Source organism: Rhinoraja longicauda, chromosome 30, assembly GCF_053455715.1.
Source record: "Rhinoraja longicauda isolate Sanriku21f chromosome 30, sRhiLon1.1, whole genome shotgun sequence".
Taxonomy (NCBI): Eukaryota; Metazoa; Chordata; class Chondrichthyes; order Rajiformes; family Arhynchobatidae; genus Rhinoraja; species Rhinoraja longicauda.
Genome location: NC_135982.1, coordinates 26,736,333 through 26,753,933, shown reverse-complemented (window position 1 = coordinate 26,753,933; position 17,601 = coordinate 26,736,333). Strand labels below are relative to the sequence as shown.

Below are 17,601 nucleotides of genomic sequence, written 5' to 3'. Positions count from 1 at the left end.
GCACTTTAAACCTCCCACCTCCCACTTCAGCCGCCGGTCGCCCTGCTCAATATCCCCCCAACAACTTACATATCTTCGCATTTTCTAACCTTGCCCTCCAAAGAAACCGCCCCTGAAGGTAGACAACTGACCCCTAAAACTGAGGGCACGCTCCTCAAAGCTCGCTCACTCACTCACTCACTCCAAACCTCCCCCCCCCACCTCCCCCCTTACCAATTTCAGTCAAAATTGACTTGAATAAACTTGACTTGACAGAGAGTTGTGAATGTGTGGAATTCTCTGCCACAGAGGGCAGTGGAGGCCGATTCACTGGATGTGTTCAGGAGGAGAGAGTTAGACTAATGGGATCAAGGGGTGTGGGGAGAAGGCAGTTTGAGGCCCTCTGAGAACTGTTTATGTATGTGCTGTTATGTCTGTGTGCCATTGTATGTTCGTTTCTGAGTACCTGCACTGATGTACAGCACTTTGGTCAACGTGGATTGTGTTTAAATGTGCTGTACAAATTAAATGGACTTGACTTGATTTTGGCTGATCAGCCACGATCATGTGGAATGGCGGTGCTGGCCCCAAGGGCCGAATGGCCTCCTCCTCCTGCACCTATATTTTTCCATGTTCCTATTAAAAGATCGAAGGGGATAGGAACTGAAGAAGGGTCTCGACCCGAAACGTCACCCATTCCTTCTCTCCTGAGATGCTGCCTGACCCGCTGAGTTACTCCAGCGTTTTGTGAATAAATACCTTCGAAGGGGATAGGAATTTGGGCGAGTGGTAAGTACGGCCTCGACGGGCCGAATGGTGGGAAGGCCGGTGGGGGGTTTAGATGAAGTTTGCACAACAGGGCAGTTCTGATGAGATCTTCAGTCAGAGGAGAAGGGCGAGGCAACGATGCGCCCAGCGGGTCTAGTTCACTCCCGGCTGGTCTATCTCTCTCTCCCCCCTCTCTCAATAGATCTCCTGATCTCTCTCTCTCCCCTCTCTCCCCCCTCCCTCTCCCCTCTCTCCCCCCTCTCTCTCAACCCCCATTCCCCTGCCCTCTCCCCGCGATCCCACAGCCAGCAAGCGCTCTGGGTCTCAGGTTAAACCTTGTTTCAAGTTCCCAAGAAGTTTGTGGGGAAACGAAAAGGAAACGCGGACTCACAAAGTGCTGGAGTAACTCAGCGGCTCAGACACAGATCGGAGGGGCAACTGTTCTCCACACACACAGTGTGGGTATGGAACCAGCTGCCAGAGGAGGTAGTTGAGGCTGGGACTTACAACAGCATTTAGAAAGACATTTGGACAGGTACATGGATAGGACGGGTTTGGAGGGATATGGGCCAAACGCGGGCAGGTGGGACTAGTGTAGATGGGGCATGTTGGTCGGTGTGGGCAGGTGGGACTAGTGTAGATGGGGCATGTTGGTCGGTGTGGGCAGGTGGGACTAGAGTAGATGGGGCATGTTGGTCGGTGTGGGCAGGTGGGACAAGTGTAGATGGGGCATGTTGGTCGTTGTGGGCAGGTGGGACTAGTGTAGATGGGGCATGTTGGTCGGTGTGGGCAGGTGGGACTAGTGTAGATGGGGCATGTTGGTCGGTGTGGGCAGGTGGGACTGGTGTAGATGGGGCATGTTGGTTGGTGTGGGCAGGTGGGACTAGTGTAGATGGGGAATGTTGGGCGGTGTGGGCAGGTGGGACTAGTGTAGATGGGGCATGTTGGTTGGTGTGGGCAGGTGGGACTAGTGTAGATGGGGCATGTTGGTCGGTGTGGGCAGGTGGGACTGGTGTAGATGGGGCATGTTGGTCGGTGTGGGCAGGTGGGACTAGAGTAGATGGGGCATGTTGGTCGTTGTGGGCAGGTGGGACTAGAGTAGATGGGGCATGTTGGTCGGTGTGGGCAGGTGGGACATGTTGGTCGGTGTGGGCAGGTGGGACATGTTGGTCGGTGTGGGCAGGTGGGACATGTTGGTCGGTGTGGGACTGGTGTAGGTGGGACATGTTGGTCGTTGTGGGCAAGTTGGACCGAAGGGCCTGTTTCCGTGCTGAACGACTGACTGTATGAGTCGAAGACCGGTTTGATCAGTCTGATGTTGCCAGGATTGGAGGGTGTGAGCTACAGGGAGAGGTTGGGGCAGGCTGGGACTCTATTCCCTGAGGTGCAGGAGGACGAGGGGTGATCTTATAGAGGTGTAGAAAGTCATGAGATTTTTAAAAGATTGTAAAAGTTCTAATGGAAGTCCTACAGCAATTAGACGCACAGAGTCTCTTGCCCGGAGTAGGGGGATCGTGGGCCGGAGGACACAGGTTTAAGGTGCGGGAGGGGAGGGGGGAGATTTTAAAGGAATCTGACGGGGTAATTTTTTCACACAAGGGGTGGTGGGTGTACGGAGCGAGCTGCCGGAGGAGGTAGTTGAGGCTGGGACTATCACAACGTTGGACAGGTTTAGAGGGGTATTGGCCAAACGCGGGCAGGTGGGACTGGTGTAGATAGAAACATAGAAAATAGGTGCAGGAGTAGGCCAATCGGCCCTTCGAACCTGCACCGCCATTCAATATGATCATGGCTGATCATCCAACTCAGTATCCCGTACCTGCCTTCTCTCCATACCCCCTGATCCCTTTAGCAAAAAGGGCCACATCTAACTCCCTCTTACATATAGCCAATGAACTGGCCTCAACTACCTTCTGTGGCAGAGAATTCCACAGATTCACCACTCTCTGTGTGAAGAAATGTTTTCTCATCTCGGTCCTAAAAGACTTCCCCCTTATCCTTAAGCTGTGACCCCTGGTTCTGGACTCCCCCAACATCGGGAACAATCTTCCCGCATCTAGCCTCTCCAACCCCTTAAGAATTTTATATGTTTCTATAAGATCCCCCCTCAGTCTTCTAAATTCCAGTCTTCTAGATGGGGCATGTTGGTCGGTGTGGGCAGGTGGGACTGGTGTAGATGGGGCATGTTGGTCGGTGTGGGCAGGTGGGACTAGTGTAGATGGGGCATGTTGGTCGGTGTGGGCAGGTGGGACTAGTGTAGATGGGGCATGTTGGTCGGGGGTGGGCAAGTGGGACTAGTGTAGATGGGGCATGTTGGTCGGTGTGGGCAGGTGGGACTAGTGTAGATGGGGCATGTTGGTCGGTGTGGGCAGGTGGGACTAGAGTAGATGGGGCATGTTGGTCGGTGTGGGCAGGTGGGACTAGTGTAGATGGGGCATGTTGGTCGGTGTGGGCAGGTGGGACTAGAGTAGATGGGGCATGTTGGTCGGTGTGGGCAGGTGGGACTAGTGTAGATGGGGCATGTTGGTCGGTGTGGGCAGGTGGGACTGGTGTAGATGGGGCAGGTGGGTCGGTGTGGGCAAGTTAACTCTAACGACTTTAAGAAAGGGTTTCGACCCGGATCCCCGCCACCCATTGCCTTCTCTCCAGAGATGCTCCCTGTCCCGCTGAGTTACTCCAGCACTTCTGTGTCTGTGTTCGGTGTAAACCCACCACACATTCCGGCTTTGAAGGTGACCAGACGTCCTGGGGATAAACTCCACGAGAGAGAGAGAGAGAGAGAGAGAGAGAGAGAGACTTCTTCTCCCTTAAACGCACGGGCGGGCGGTGAGATGGATGTTTTCCAAACAGGGGAAGAGGGAAAAAATTCAGCCTGTTCTTACCTTCTTTGGTCTGGAGAGAAGTTGGGACGAGGGTGAGCAGTAGCAAGGAGACGAGGGCGGCGAGATGGGACCGCTCCATGACTTCAGTCCTGGGACACAACTTGTGGCTAACTACTGCCCAGAGTTTCATTCATCGCCGACTGACGTGGCGGCGCCGCTCCTCCCTCTCTCCTCCCTCTCTCCTCCCTCTCTCCTCCCTCTCTCTCCTCCCTCTCTCTCCTCCCTCTCTCTCCTCTCTCCCCCCCCTCCCTCTCTCCTCCCTCTCTCTCCTCTCTCTCTCTCTCCTCCTCTCTCTCTCAATCTCTCTCCTCCCTCTCTCCTCCCTCTCTCCTCCCTCTCTCCTCCCTCTCTCTCCTCCCTCTCTCTCCTCCCTCTCTCTCCTCCCTCTCTCCTCCCTCTCTCCTCCCTCTCTCCTCCCCTCTCTCCTCCCTCTCTCTCTCTCCTCTCTCCTCCCTCTCCTCTCCCCTCCTCCCTCTCTCTCCCCACCCTCTCTCTCCCTCTCTCTCTCTCTCTCTCTCTCTCCTCTCTCCTCCCCCCCTCTCTCTCCTTCCCTCCCTCCCTCTCACACACTCTATGACTGTCTCTCTCTCTCTCTCTTTTTCACTCTTTTTCTCTCTCACTGTATCACTGTGACTCTCTCATGTGTCTCTCTCTCTCTCCCTGTATCTCTCTGCTCTCTCCCTCTCTCTGTATCAACTATGCCTCTCTCCCTCTCTCTGTCTCATCTCTGTCTCTCTCCTCTCTCTCTCTCTCTCTCTCTCTCTCTCTATCTCTCGTATCACTCTATATCTACTCTACGTCTCTCTCTCTCTCTCTCTCTCTCTCTCTCTCTCTCTCTCTCTCTCTCTCCTCTCTCACACACACACTGTATCACTATCACTCTCTCTCTCTCTCTCTCTCTCTTCCTTCTCTCTCTCTCTCTCTTCCTTCTCTCTTCCTTCTCTCTCTCTCTCTCTCTCTCTCTCTCTCTCTCTCTCTTCCTTCTCTCTCTCTCTCTCTCTCTCTCTCTCTCTCTCTTCCTTCTCTCTCTCTCTCTCTCTCTCTCTCCTCCCTCTCTGAACAATGGGAGCAATGGAGATCAGCATTCCTGTGCAGCCCGTCAGTGGGCTAGAAGGGGGTGGAGACCTGGCTCTGGTCCCGGGCCGGGGCCAGGAGGGGAGGGATGGTTCCCCACACACTCACACTCACACTCACACTCACACTCACACTCACACTCACACTGACTGACTGGCTGAGGACACCATGCGACACTCCACATGCTGGGACAAGACACACGGAAAAAGCCCGGGGCGAGAATCTCACTCCAGGTTTCTAAGATACTGCAGGAAAACAAAACTGAAGGTGCTGGTTTACAACGAGGAAAGACACAAAGTGCCGGAGTAACTCAGCGGGTCAGGCAGCATCTGTGGAGAGAAGGAACGGGTGACGTTTCGGGTCGAGACCCTTCGAAGGAGTGGGTGACAGGAGTCAAAATCACCCACTCATCCCAAATTCACCCTCACTCGAAGAAGAAACACCTGCCTCTGATCAGAGCCCAGCCTGGCGCAGGAACAGGCCCTTCGGCCCTCAATGTCTGTGCTGGACACCCCACACCTAGATAGATTAATGTGTAGGAAGGAACTGCAGATGCTGGTTTACACCGAGGATAGACACAAAACGCTGGAGGCAGATACGATAGTGTTCATTTAAGAGGCATTCAGATGAGTGAAAAGCTTTTCACTGTACCTCGACACACGTGGCAATAAACTAAACTAAACTGGATAGGCCCGTGAACACGCAGGGAGCGTAGGGACATGGGTCATGTGCAGGCAGAGGGGAAGAGGTGAACTTGGCGTCATGTTTGGCCCAGCCGTTGCCAACTTCTTCACTCTCAAATAAGGGACAAAAGGTGACGTCACCCGCCCCGCGCCCCCCACGTGACCTCACCCGGCCAGCGGCCACGCGCTCCCGCTCCACCAATGGCGGCCGCCTGGGCCAGGAGGCGGGTTGCTACGCAACCTCCGTTAGGCGGCGCCCGGGGCTACAGTGTCCGGGCCTACAGCGTCCAGGCCTACAGTGCCCGGGCCTACAGTGTCCGGGCCTACAATGTCCGGGCCTACAGTGCCGTCCGGTCCTACAGTGTCCAGGTCTACAGTGTCCGGGCCTACAGCGTCCGGGCCTACAGCGTCCGTGCCTTCAGCGTCCAAGCCTACAGCGTTCGAGCCTACAGCGTCCGGGCCTACAGCGTCTGGGCCTACAGTGTCCAGGCCTACAGTGTCCGGGCCTATTACAGGACAGGGGCGGTCCCGTACGGGACAAACCAATTTAGCCCAAAATACGGGATGTCCCGGCTAACACGGGACAGTTGGCAACACTAGTTGAGGGCCAAAGGGACAGCTCTTTGTTGAATATAGTCTACGTAAATAAGTTACGTATGCAGGCTATTTGTGTTCCTTTAATCCTTACTTCCCGGTGTCAAACATTGACCGCATTCTTTTGCCACCATTTTGTAATGTAATAATTCATATTTGGTAATATGATTATCATGTAAATATGCTCTGTTTTAATTCTATGCTCCAGCCACAGTCTGTACCTCACTGCTCCCCAGTCTGAATTTCACAGGCACTTCCATTCCACAGGAACGACCCCAGGAATGAGCGGGTTAACCTATGATGAGCGTTTGTTGGCACTGGGCTGTACTCGCTGGAGTTTAGAGGAATGAGGAGGGGGGGGGGTGGACCTCATTGAAACGTGCCGAATAGTGAGCGGCCCGGATAGAGTGGATGTGGAGAGGATGTTTCCACTAGTGGGAGAGTCCTGGACCAGAGGTCAGGATGGAACCCGGGTCTCTGGCGCCATGAGGCAGCAGCTCTACCCATGAGGCAGCAGCTCTACGCCACCGTGACACTCTGTTGACAAATTGTCGCAGATCCGGCATCCTTTGAGGACTTAACGTGTACCTTTGTTAACCTGGGTATCCAGTAACTTGTCAAGGTCAATTAACAGATCAGCCTTTAAATTCCCTTCATGGCTGGATTTATCCTATTTATTCAAATGACCATTGAATCAGTGCCATCTGGAATGGGTAGACACAAAATGCTGGAGTAACTCAGCAGGCCAAGCAGCGTCTTGGGAGAGAAGGAATGGTTTCGGATCGAGACCCATTCCTTCTCTCCCGACGCAACCTCCGTTAGGTGAACACACTCGGCCCCGCTCCCCGAACACACTCCGTTAGCCTCCACTATCCCGGCCTACACCTGCCCCCGGGCCTACACCGGCCCCCGGGCCTAATGCGGGACAAGGGCGGTCCCGTACGGGACAAACCAATTTCGCCCACAATACGGGATGTCCTGGCTAATACGGGACAGTTGGCAACCCTATCTGTACCTCACCAGACCTCTGCATGTGACAATAAACTTACCCTGACTTGACTTTGCTGATTTACGAGGATGTTGCCAGGACTGGAGGGTGTGAGCGCTAGGGAGAGGTTGGGCAGGCTGGGACTCTATTCCTTGGAGCGCAGGAGGATGAGGGGAGATCTTATAGAGGTGTACAAAATCAAGAGAGGAACAGATCGGGTAGATGCACAGAGTCTCTTGCCCAGAGTAGGGGAATCGAGGACCAGATTTAATAGGGATCTGAGGGGTAACGTTTTCCACACAAAGGGTGGTGGGTGTATGGAACGAGCTGCGTCTCAACGAGGTAGTCGAGGCAGTTTAAGAAACAGTTAGACGGGTACATGGATCATTTCACTTGGGTACCATTGGATAGGTTTGGAGTGATATGGACCAAACGCGAGCAGGTGGGAGTAGTGTAGCTGGGACATGTTGGCCGGTGTGGGCAAGTTGGGCCGATGGGCCTGTTTCCACGCTGTATCACTCTCTGATTCTTTGATTTCCCCAAGTGAAATTATATTCTGAAAGAGACGAGGATGCCTAGTGTCTCAGCCCATCTTCCATTGTTCAGTCGACCGGTGGCATTCATGAGCATGGATCAGGTTGTGTCATGTAAGCTCCTACATCTCACCAAAAGGTAGATCGGGTTACCAATCCCCAAAATCTCTGAATGAATTGTTGGGCGGATTTCCAAAATGTTGAAATGATCAGTTTAGGTAAATCTTTCCCCTGCAGAGCAGATCAAAGAGATTATTCATCATCCCACAAATGAGTCAAGTTTTAATATTTACCTCTGCTTCCTTATATATCAACACCAGTCTTCAACCCTCAGACTTCTAGGGTTGCCAACTTCCTCACTCACAAATACGGGACAAAGGGTGACGTCACCGTCCCGTGTCCCACGTGACCTCACCCAGCCAGCGGCCACGTGCTCCCGGCCCGGGCGGCCGCCATTGGTGAAGCGGGAGCACGTGGCCGCTGGCTGGGTGAGGTCACGTGGGGCGCGGGGCGGCGACGTCACCCCTTTGTCCCTTATTTGGGAGTGAGGAAGTTGGCAACCCTACTAACACGGGACAAGACGTACAGGTATGTAGGTTAATTGGCTGGGTAAATGTAAAAATTGTCCCTAGTGGGTGTAGGATAGTGTTAATGTATGGGGATCACTGGGCGGCACGGACTTGGTGGGCCGAAAAGGCCTGTTTCCGGCTGTATATATATGATATGATATGATATGATAAGGGCGGTCCCGTACGGGACAAACTAATTTCGCCCAAAATATGTGATGTTCTCAGCCAATACGGGACTGATGGCGACCTTACTGAATTCACATCAGTCTGAAGAAGGGTCTCGACCAGAAACGTCACCCATTCCTTCTCTCCAGAGATGCTGCCTGACCCGCTGAGTTACTCCAGCATTTTGTGATACCTTCGATTTGTACCTGCATCTGCAATTATTTTCCTACACTACTGAATTCATAGGTTGAACCTGTAGCTTCATACACTTTGGGCGGCACGGTGGCAAAGCGGTAGAATTGCTGCCTTACAGCGCCAGAGACCCGGGTTCGATCTTGACTAAGGGCGCTGTCTGTACGGGGGGAGTATGTACGTTCTCCCCGTGACCACGTGGGTTTTCCCCAGGAGCTCCGGTTTCCTTCCACATCCCAAAAGACGCACAGGTTTGTAGGTTAATTGGCTGGTTGTAATTGTAAATTGTCCCTAGTGTGTGTAGGGTAGTGTTAATGTGTGAGGATCGCGGGCCGGCGTGGGCTAGGTGGGCCGAAGGGCCTGTTCTGCACTGTCTCATGAAAGTAAACTAAACTTTGATGTCACACTGTTCTGAAGTTTACCCCTCTCGGACAATCCCTGGGGAGTAAGCTCCTTACGCTAATGCTCCTTAGTGGTGGTGGCACAGCTGGTAGGGCTGCTGCCACACAGCCCCAGAGATGCGGGTTCGATCCCGGGCTTGGGCGGGTGCTGTCTGTGTGGAGTTTGCACTTTCTTCCTGTGATCGAGCGGGTTTTACTCCGGGTGCTCCGGTTATCCCCCCACCTCCCAAAATGGTGCGGGTCCGTAGTTAGTTGGCCCCTCTGTAAATGTCCCCCAGTGCGTAGGGAATGGATGTGAAAGAGGGACAACGTAGAACTGGTGTGAACCGGTGGCTGCTGGTCGGCATGGGCTCGGTGGGCCGAAGGGCCTGTTTCCCTGCTTTATCTGTCGATCAACGTGTGAGCTTAGAACAGAATGTTTGGTTTCTGCCGTCAGAGAGTGCTGTCAGTCCCACCACATGTTGCCAAATAGGTGCTTTCCACCTGAGAGACCATGACTTGTAGCCCTGAATTTTACCTGCTGGTTTCAGGGAGTTTTTTTTCCCACTTTACATATCCTTCCTCCTTCCAAGCTGTGATCTACCAACTCAACAGGTATCAAACCCTTCCTTCAGGGCGGCACAGTGCTCCAGCCTCACAGCGCCCGAGTCCCAGGTTCAATCCCGATCTCAGGCGCTGTCTGTGCGGAGTTTGCACGTTCTCTCCGTGACAGCATGGGTTTTCTCCAGGTGTTCAGGTTCCACATAGTTCTAGTTTAGTTTATTGTCACTTGTACCGAGGTACAGTGAATTGCTTGGTTATGTAGGTAAATATTTATAGGTTAGAGATACAAGGCGGAAACAGGCCCTTCGGCCCACCGACCCCACGCCGACCAGCGATCCCCGCACACTAACACTATCCTACACGCGCTGGAGACAATTTACAATTTTGTCAAGCTGATTAGCCGACAAAACTGTACGCCTTTGGAGTGTGGGAGGAAGCCAGAGCAAATGGAGGAAACCCACGCGGGTCACGGGGAGAACGTACAAAAACTCCGTACAGACAGCACCCGTAGTTGGGATCGAACCCGGGTTTCTGGCGCTGTGAGGCAGCAACTCTACCGCTGTGCCACCGTGCCGCCCCTAGATTTGCCCCCTGTTAATTGCCCCTCGTGTGTAGGGAGTGGAATCGAATGTTGTTATAACGTGGATCCGAGCCGTGGCCACAAGGCGACAGCCTGGCCCGGCCTGGCCCGGCTCGCCGACCGTGGAACCAGGAACACTCCTGGAGTCACAGGAGGCTCGTCTCCTGCTCGATCCGGAAGACCGGGAACCGGGGAGGGGGGGAGGAGGGCGACGGACGCTGGACAAAGGCCCGATTTCAAGATGGCGGCGGATGGAGGAGAGGATCGGTGTCACCATGGCAACGGGCCTTCAAGGCCAAGGAAAGGCTGCACTCTTAAGAACTTTGAAACTTTGTGGGTGCCAGGAACTCTGTGTGTACTGTCTTGGTGAAGTCCACCGTCACTCTACAATCGTTGCACTTTTGCACTAATCTTTGGTTGTGTTTATCTATCATATGGTTTTACTGGGTTGTTTACAAAACAGAGTATTTCACTGAAATACTTCTTCAGTCTGAAGAAGGGTCTCGACCCGAAACAATAGACAATAGACAATAGGTGCAGGAGGAGGCCATTCGGCCCTTCGAGCCAGCACCGCCATTCAATGTGCTCATGGCTGATCATTCTCAATCAGTACCCCATTCCTGCCTTCTCCCCATACCCCTGACTCCGCTATCCTTAAGAGCTCTATCCAGCTCTCTCATGAATGCATTCAGAGAATTGGCCTCCACTGCCTTCTGAGGCAGAGAATTCCACAGATTCACAACTCTCTGACTGAAAAAGTTTTTCCTCATCTCAGTTCTAAATGGCCTACCCCTTATTCTTAAACTGTGGCCCCTTGTTCTGGACTCCCCCAACATTGGGAACATGTTTCCTGCCTCTAGCGTGTCCAACCCCTTAATAATCTTATACGTTTCGATAAGGTCACCCATTCCTTCTCTTCAGAGATGCTGCCTGACCCGCTGAGTTACTCCAGCGTTTTGGTTTCGACCTTCGGTGTAAACCAGCATCTGCAGTTTATTCCTAAACACGATTAAAGTTCCGGGGGAGAGTTCCAAGCGGAGACAGAACGCCGATCGATCGACGGTCAATGTTCCGCACATCTGAGACAGCAGCAACGCTGGCTGACAAAGCCCACATGAAAGGCCACTTGGGTCATTAATCACCCGGGCCTGTTTATTTCCTTTTTGTCTGTTTATTTCCTTCTGTCCTCCTTTAATTATCGCAAGGCTGCCGGGGCTCCCTGGTCATTTATGGCCAACAAGTCAGCTTCCTGCAGAAACCCCCGCAGGATGGGGGAGTCCAGCATTTCACTGCCGTTACTTAGAAGGCCTGGCAATATTAATCCGGACCACTGTCTGTCTAGTTGGTGGTCTGAGGTTTAGCAAAAATGCTTTGGGGAAGTCGTAATCGCTTTCCCCGAACTTGCGGAGCTCCTTAAGGGGCTGCACGGTGGAGCAGCGGTAGTGTCGCTGCCTCACAGCGCCAGGGACCCGGGTTCAATCCCGACCACGGGCGCTGCCCGTACGGAGTTCGTGTGTCTCCCCGTGACCGCGTGGGTTTCCTCCTGGTGCCCCGGTTTCCTCCCACACTCCAAAGACGTGTAGGTTTTGTAGGTTCATTGACTTTGGTACGGTTGCCCCTAGTGTGATCGCTGGTCAGCACGGGCTCGGAGGGGCGAAGGGCCTGTTTCTGCACTGCTTTCCGCAGATGTGTAGGTTGATTGGCTTCTCTGGTGCCCTCTGGTGCGCGGGATGCGAAACTGTGCGATCGTTGGTCAGCGTGGACTTGGTGGGAAGGACACGTTTATTAGGCAGATGCCTGGAACACATTGCCATGTGTCACATTCCAAAGACGTACAGGTTTGTAGGAAAGAACTGCAGATGCTGGTTTACATCAAAGATGGACACAAAGTGCTGGAGTAACTCAGCGGGTCAGCAGCATCTCTGGAGAGAAGGAATGGGTGACGTTTCGGGTCGACACCCTTCTTCAGAAGAATCATTTTGTGTCTATCAGGTTTGTAGGATAATTGACTTCTGCAGAATTGTAAATTGTCCCTAGTGTATGTCGGACAGTGCTGGTGTACCGTAGGGGCGATGGCTGATCGGCACGGGCTCGGTGGGCCGAAGGGCCTGTTTCCACACCACATCTCTGAAGCCTGAACTGAGAGTAGCATGCATCCTCCCTCAGCAGAGGTGCGAGATTCGATCTGACTGTGAGGAAAGCGGCACAGGAAGAGAAACCTCTCATCATCGTCTGCTTTGATCTGTCATTTTCACACCTTACCCTTCCATGTTTTCAAGAGAGAGTTAGACTTTGCACTTCGGGCTAACGGAATCAAGGGATACGGGGAGAAAGCAGGAACGGGGTACTGATTTTGGATGATCAGCCATGATCATATTGAAAGGCGGTGCTGGCTCAAAGGGCCGAATGGCCTACTCCTGCACCTGTTTTCTATGTTTCTATATCTCTAGAATCCCTCTAACCTGAGTCTCAGTCTGAAGAAGGACCTCGATCTGAAACGTCACCCATTGCTTTTTCTCCAGGGCATTTTGTGTCTATCTTCGTTGTAAACGAGCTTCCACAGATCCTTCCTAACCCCATGGACAGGTCTGGATTGCCAGCGGAGTTCAAGGTCTGCCTGAGTCAGGGCCTCACCTTGCCTGTTGACTGACTCAGAACCAGCTCACCAGTCTTTCCAGGTGAGACAAAGGTTCACCTGCACCTCCTCCAACCTCATCTATTGCATCCGCTGCTCTAGATGCCAACTTATTTACATCGGCGAAACCAAGCGTAGGCTCGGCGATCGCTTCGCTCAACGCCTGCGCTCGGTCCGCGTTGACCAAACTGATCTCCCGGTGGCCGAGCACTTCAACTCCCCCTCCCATTCCCAGTCTGACCTTTCTGTCATGGGCCTCCTCCAGTGCCATAGTGAGGCCCACCGGAAATTGGAGGAACAGCACCTCATATTTCGCCTGGGCAGCTTGCAGCCCAGTGGTATGAACATCGACTTCTCCAACTTTAGATAGTTCCTCTGTCCCTCTCGTCCCCTCCTCCTTCCCAGTTCTCCCTCCATCTTCCTGTCTCCACCTATATCCTTCCTTTGTCCCTCCCCCCCCCCCCGACATCAGTCTGAAGAAGGGTCTCGGCCCGAAACGTCACCCATTCCTTCTCTCCCGAGATGCTGCCTGACCCGCTGAGTTACTCCAGCATTTTGTGGATAAATACCAGCTCACCAGTTTCTGCTCCACTATCACGCATCAACTTTCCCAAGGTTATTGAATGTTTTCATGATTACCAGACCAAGTGGTCCCGTTGGGCCCAAACCTCTCCACCCCCCTTCCCCTCCCCCCTTCCCCTCCCCCCTTCCCCTCCCCCCTTCCCCTCCCCCTTCCCCTCCCCCCTTCCCCTCCCCCCTTCCCCTCCCCCCTTCCCCTCCCCCCTTCCCCTCCCCCTTCCCCTGCCCCCCACTCCAACCCTTTCAACCCCCCCTTATGCTCCCCCCTCCCTCCACCTCCCCCTCCCCCTTCCCCTCCCCCTCCCCTTCCCCCCCTCCCCCCACACTCCAACCCCCTCAATCCCCCTTATCCACCCTCACCTCCTCCTCGTCTCTCCTTCCCCTCCCCCTCCCCCCTTCCCCTCCCCCCCACTCCATCCCTTAAACCTCCCTTATCCCCCCCACTCCCTCCACCTCCCCCTCGTATCCCCTCCACCTTCCCCTCCCCCTTCCCCTCCCCCTCCCCCCCCCCCTCCACCCCCCCTCAACCCCCTTATCCTCCCCCCCTCCACCCCTCCCCCTCCCCTCCCCAGGAGATAGATTTAAACTTTAAAATGTGAATAACTTAAAAAATATAACACCGATTTCAATGAAACTTCTTCCATTAGCACCAAAGGGTCGACGGTGAGTACGGTGGGCCTGAAATTGTCGCGCCATCGTGTACCGTTTTGGCTGTCGATCAGGAACAAACAAACAAACAAACAAACGAACAAACAAACAGGAGTTTTAGTACATAGATATTTATCTGTGTGTTATTACATTTGGTTTAGTTTAGTTTAGAGATACACCATCCCTAAAACACACACTTGGGTCAATTTACATTTATACCAAGCCAATTAGCCTACAAATCTGCACGTTTTTGGAGCGTGGGAGGGAACCGATCTTGGAGAAAACCCCCGCGGGCCACGGGGAATAACAGGGTGGCCAGAACTGAACACAATACTCTAAATGCGGCCTCACCAACGTCTTATACAACTGCAACATGACCTCCCAACTGCTACACTCTTAGTAGATATCACCACATAAAGAGAAGGGAGACAACACAATGCGGTTAATTTCCCATGTGGTAAGACCCATCATGGTGCATTCTCTGCCCAGGTTTCAGGTTCCTCATTTTATTTTTCAGGAACTAATAAACTCATTCACTTTCCAACCATCACTCTCTGACATACTGCCATCTCTTCGCGGCACGGTAGCGCAGCGGTAGAGTTGCTGCTTTACAGCGAATGCAGCGCCGGAGACACAGGTTCGATCCTGACTACGGGTGTTGCACTGTAAGGAGTTTGTACGTTCTCCCCGTGACCTGCGTGGGTTTTCTCCGAGATCTTCGGTTTCCTCCCACACTCCAAAGACGTACAGGTATGTAGGTTAATTGGCTGGGTAAATGTAAAAATTGTCCCTAGTGGGTGTAGGATAGTGTTAATGTGCGGGGATCACTGGGCGGCACGGACTTGGAGGGCCGAAAAGGCCTGTTTCCGGCTGTAGATATATGATATGATATGATATGACACACAGGGAACATTTAAGGCGCGGCAGTAGAGTTGCTGCCTGACAGCGAATGCAGCGCCGGAGACCCGGGTTCCATCCCGACCACGGGCGCCGTCTGTACGGAGTTTGCACGTTCTCCCCGTGATCTGTGTGGGTTTTCTCCGAGATCTTCCGTTTCCTCACACACTCCAAAGACGTACAGGTATATAGGTTAATTGACTGGGTAAAAAAAAAATAAAAGTGAAAATTGTTCCTTGTGTGTGTAGGATAGTGTTAATGTGCAGGGATCGCTGGGCGGCACGGACCCGGTGGGCCGAAAGGGCCTGTTTCCGTGCTGTATCTCTAAATCTAAATCTAAATCTAAATCTAGTGGGTGTAGGATAGTGTTAGTGTGCGGGGATCGCTGGTCGGCGCGGACCTGGTGGGCCGAAAGGGCCTGTTTCCGCGCTGTATCTCGAAACTAAACTAAACAGGGAACATTTCCAGAAGGGCCTCCACTAGGGTTTAGCCAACTGTTCCGTATTCGCCGGGACATCCCGTATTTTGGGCTAATTTGGTTTTGTCCCGTACGGGACCGCATTAGTAGGGTTGCCAACTTCCTCGCTCCCAAATACGGGACAGAGGGTGACATCACCGCCCCCATGCGACCTCACCCAGTCAGCGGCCACGTGCTCCCGCTCCACCAATGTTCATACGGCTGGGGTGTAAACTGCCCAAGCGAAATATGAGGCGCTGTTCCTCCAATTTGCGCTGGGCCTCACTCTGACAATGGAGGAGGCCCAGGACAGAAAGGTTAGATTGGGAGTGGGAGGGGGTGTTGAAGTGCTGAGCCACCGGGAGATCAGATTGGTTAAGGCGGACTGAGCGGAGGTGTTGAGCGAAACGATCGCCGAGCCTGCACTTGGTCTCGCCGGTGTAGAGAAGTTGACACCTGGAACAGCGGATACAGTAGATGAGGTAGGAGGAGGTGCAGGTGAACCTCTGCCTCACCTTCTCTACACCGGCCCCAGTGCAAATTGGAGGAACAGCACCTCATATTTCGCTTGGGTAGTTTACACCCCAGCGGTATGAACATTAGCTTCTGTAACTGCCGCCATTGGTGGAGCGGGAGCACGTGGCCGCTGGCTGGGTGAGGTCACGTGGGGGCGCCGGGCAGTGACGTCACCTTGTCCCGTATTTGGGAGCGAGGAAGTTGTTTTTTTTAATCAAAAATATTTATTCAAATATTAAAATAATATATACAATACAATAAAACCCAAACAGAACCCACTACCAGAATACTATACAAACAAATATACCAATTGAAACTATTATACAATGATATTACAATCCCCATCCAGGATACATCCAACCTCCCCGCGGTGCCCAGCGGTCCCGGGAATCCCCCAGGGTGCCCGTGGACAGCGCGCGGTCCCTCTCCAACAACACCCGGGCGCGGACGGATGTAACCGCGGAAAAGGGGTAGGCAGCCGGCTCGGGCAGAGCCCTGGCGCCATGAGTCGCGGACGGCCATCTTGGCCAGGCCCAGGAGCAACCCAACCCAACCAGGACATCTTCGGCCCCCCTGCCCTCTCCCCTACGCACAGGGGGTCCAGAGATGAGGACAGTGGGTGAGAAACGCAGCCAGAAGGCAATGAGCAGCCCCTTTAGATAAAGGAACAGGGGCTGCAACCTCACACACTCCATGTACACGTGGAACACAGACTCACACGCTCCATGTGCACGCGGTACACAGACTCACACGCTCCATGTACACGTGGTACACAGACTCACACACTCCATGTACACGCGGTACACAGACTCACACACTCCATGTACACGTGGTACACAGACTCACACACTCCATGTACACGTACACAGACTCACACACTCCATGTACACGCGGTACACAGACTCTTCCAGCCCGCAACAGTGGCGGGCGGCTGGCGAGTCCGTGAACCGCGCGAGGAGCAGGTTGCAGGGGACTCCTCGGTGCAGTACCCCCCACCCCAGGTCCCCGATGGAGAGGGGCAGAGTCCCCGCGCAGAGGGACCCCCACCGCGGGGCCGGGAGCGAGGAAGTTGGCAACTTAACCCTAGGCTGAGGGGACACGTTAACGATCGTTTACGAAGGTGTGCGCCTTCGTCAAATATGCATAGGATGAGCCAGCGGCAGAGATTAGCCCTGTATTTAAATCCTGTCTCCACAGTGGCGAGGGTTACCATGGGGAATGTTGCAATGTAAACGGGACAGAATTGAGCAATGTGCTACACCTAGAATAAGTCTGAGTTCACGTCTGAACGATCACCCTGATTAGCATCTGCTGATTGTGCAGGCAGAGGCTTCTGTGAGGCATGCAGAGGCTTCCGTGGGGCAGGCAGAGGCTTCCGTGGGGCAGGCAGAGGCTTCCGTGGGGCGGGCAGGGGGTGGAATTTAAACCCAAGAGCTACCAGCTTGAAGGAAGGCACAAAATGCTGGAGTAACTCACAGGGTCAGGCAGCAACTCGGGAGGGAAGGAATGGGTGACGTTTCGGGCCGAGACCCTTCTTCAGACTGATGTCCGGGGAAGGGGGCGGGACAAAGATAGGATGTAGACGGAGACAGGATGACTGGTGGGAGAACTGGGAAGCGGGAGGGGATGGAGAGAGAGGGAAAGCTGGGGACTATCTGAAGTTGGAGAAGTCAATGTTCATACCACTGGGGTGTAAACTGCCCAAGTGAAATATGAGGTGCTGTTCCTCCAATTTGTGCTGGGCCTCACTCTGACAATGGAGGAGGCCCAGGACAGAAAGGTCAGATTGGGAATGGGAGGGGGAGTTGAAGTGCTGAGCCACCAGGAGATCAGGTTGGTTGAGTCAGACTGAGCGGAGGTGTTGAGCGAAACGATCGCCGAGCCTGCGTTTGGTCTCGCCGATGTAGAGAAGTTGACA

General features: G+C 53.6%; 1 protein-coding gene across 1 annotated transcript in view; it reads right to left on the bottom strand.

Annotated features, from left to right (window-relative positions):
* epha2b (eph receptor A2 b) overlaps positions 1 to 3,753 on the bottom strand; it is a 54,431-nt gene extending 50,678 nt beyond the window's left edge. Inside the window, exon 1 of the mRNA XM_078425574.1 lies at positions 3,630 to 3,753. Within this exon, the coding sequence (XP_078281700.1) occupies positions 3,630 to 3,708 (79 nt within the window). The 5' untranslated portion in view covers positions 3,709 to 3,753. The remainder of the gene's footprint in view (positions 1 to 3,629) is intronic.
* Positions 3,754 to 17,601: the final 13,848 nt, after the last annotated feature.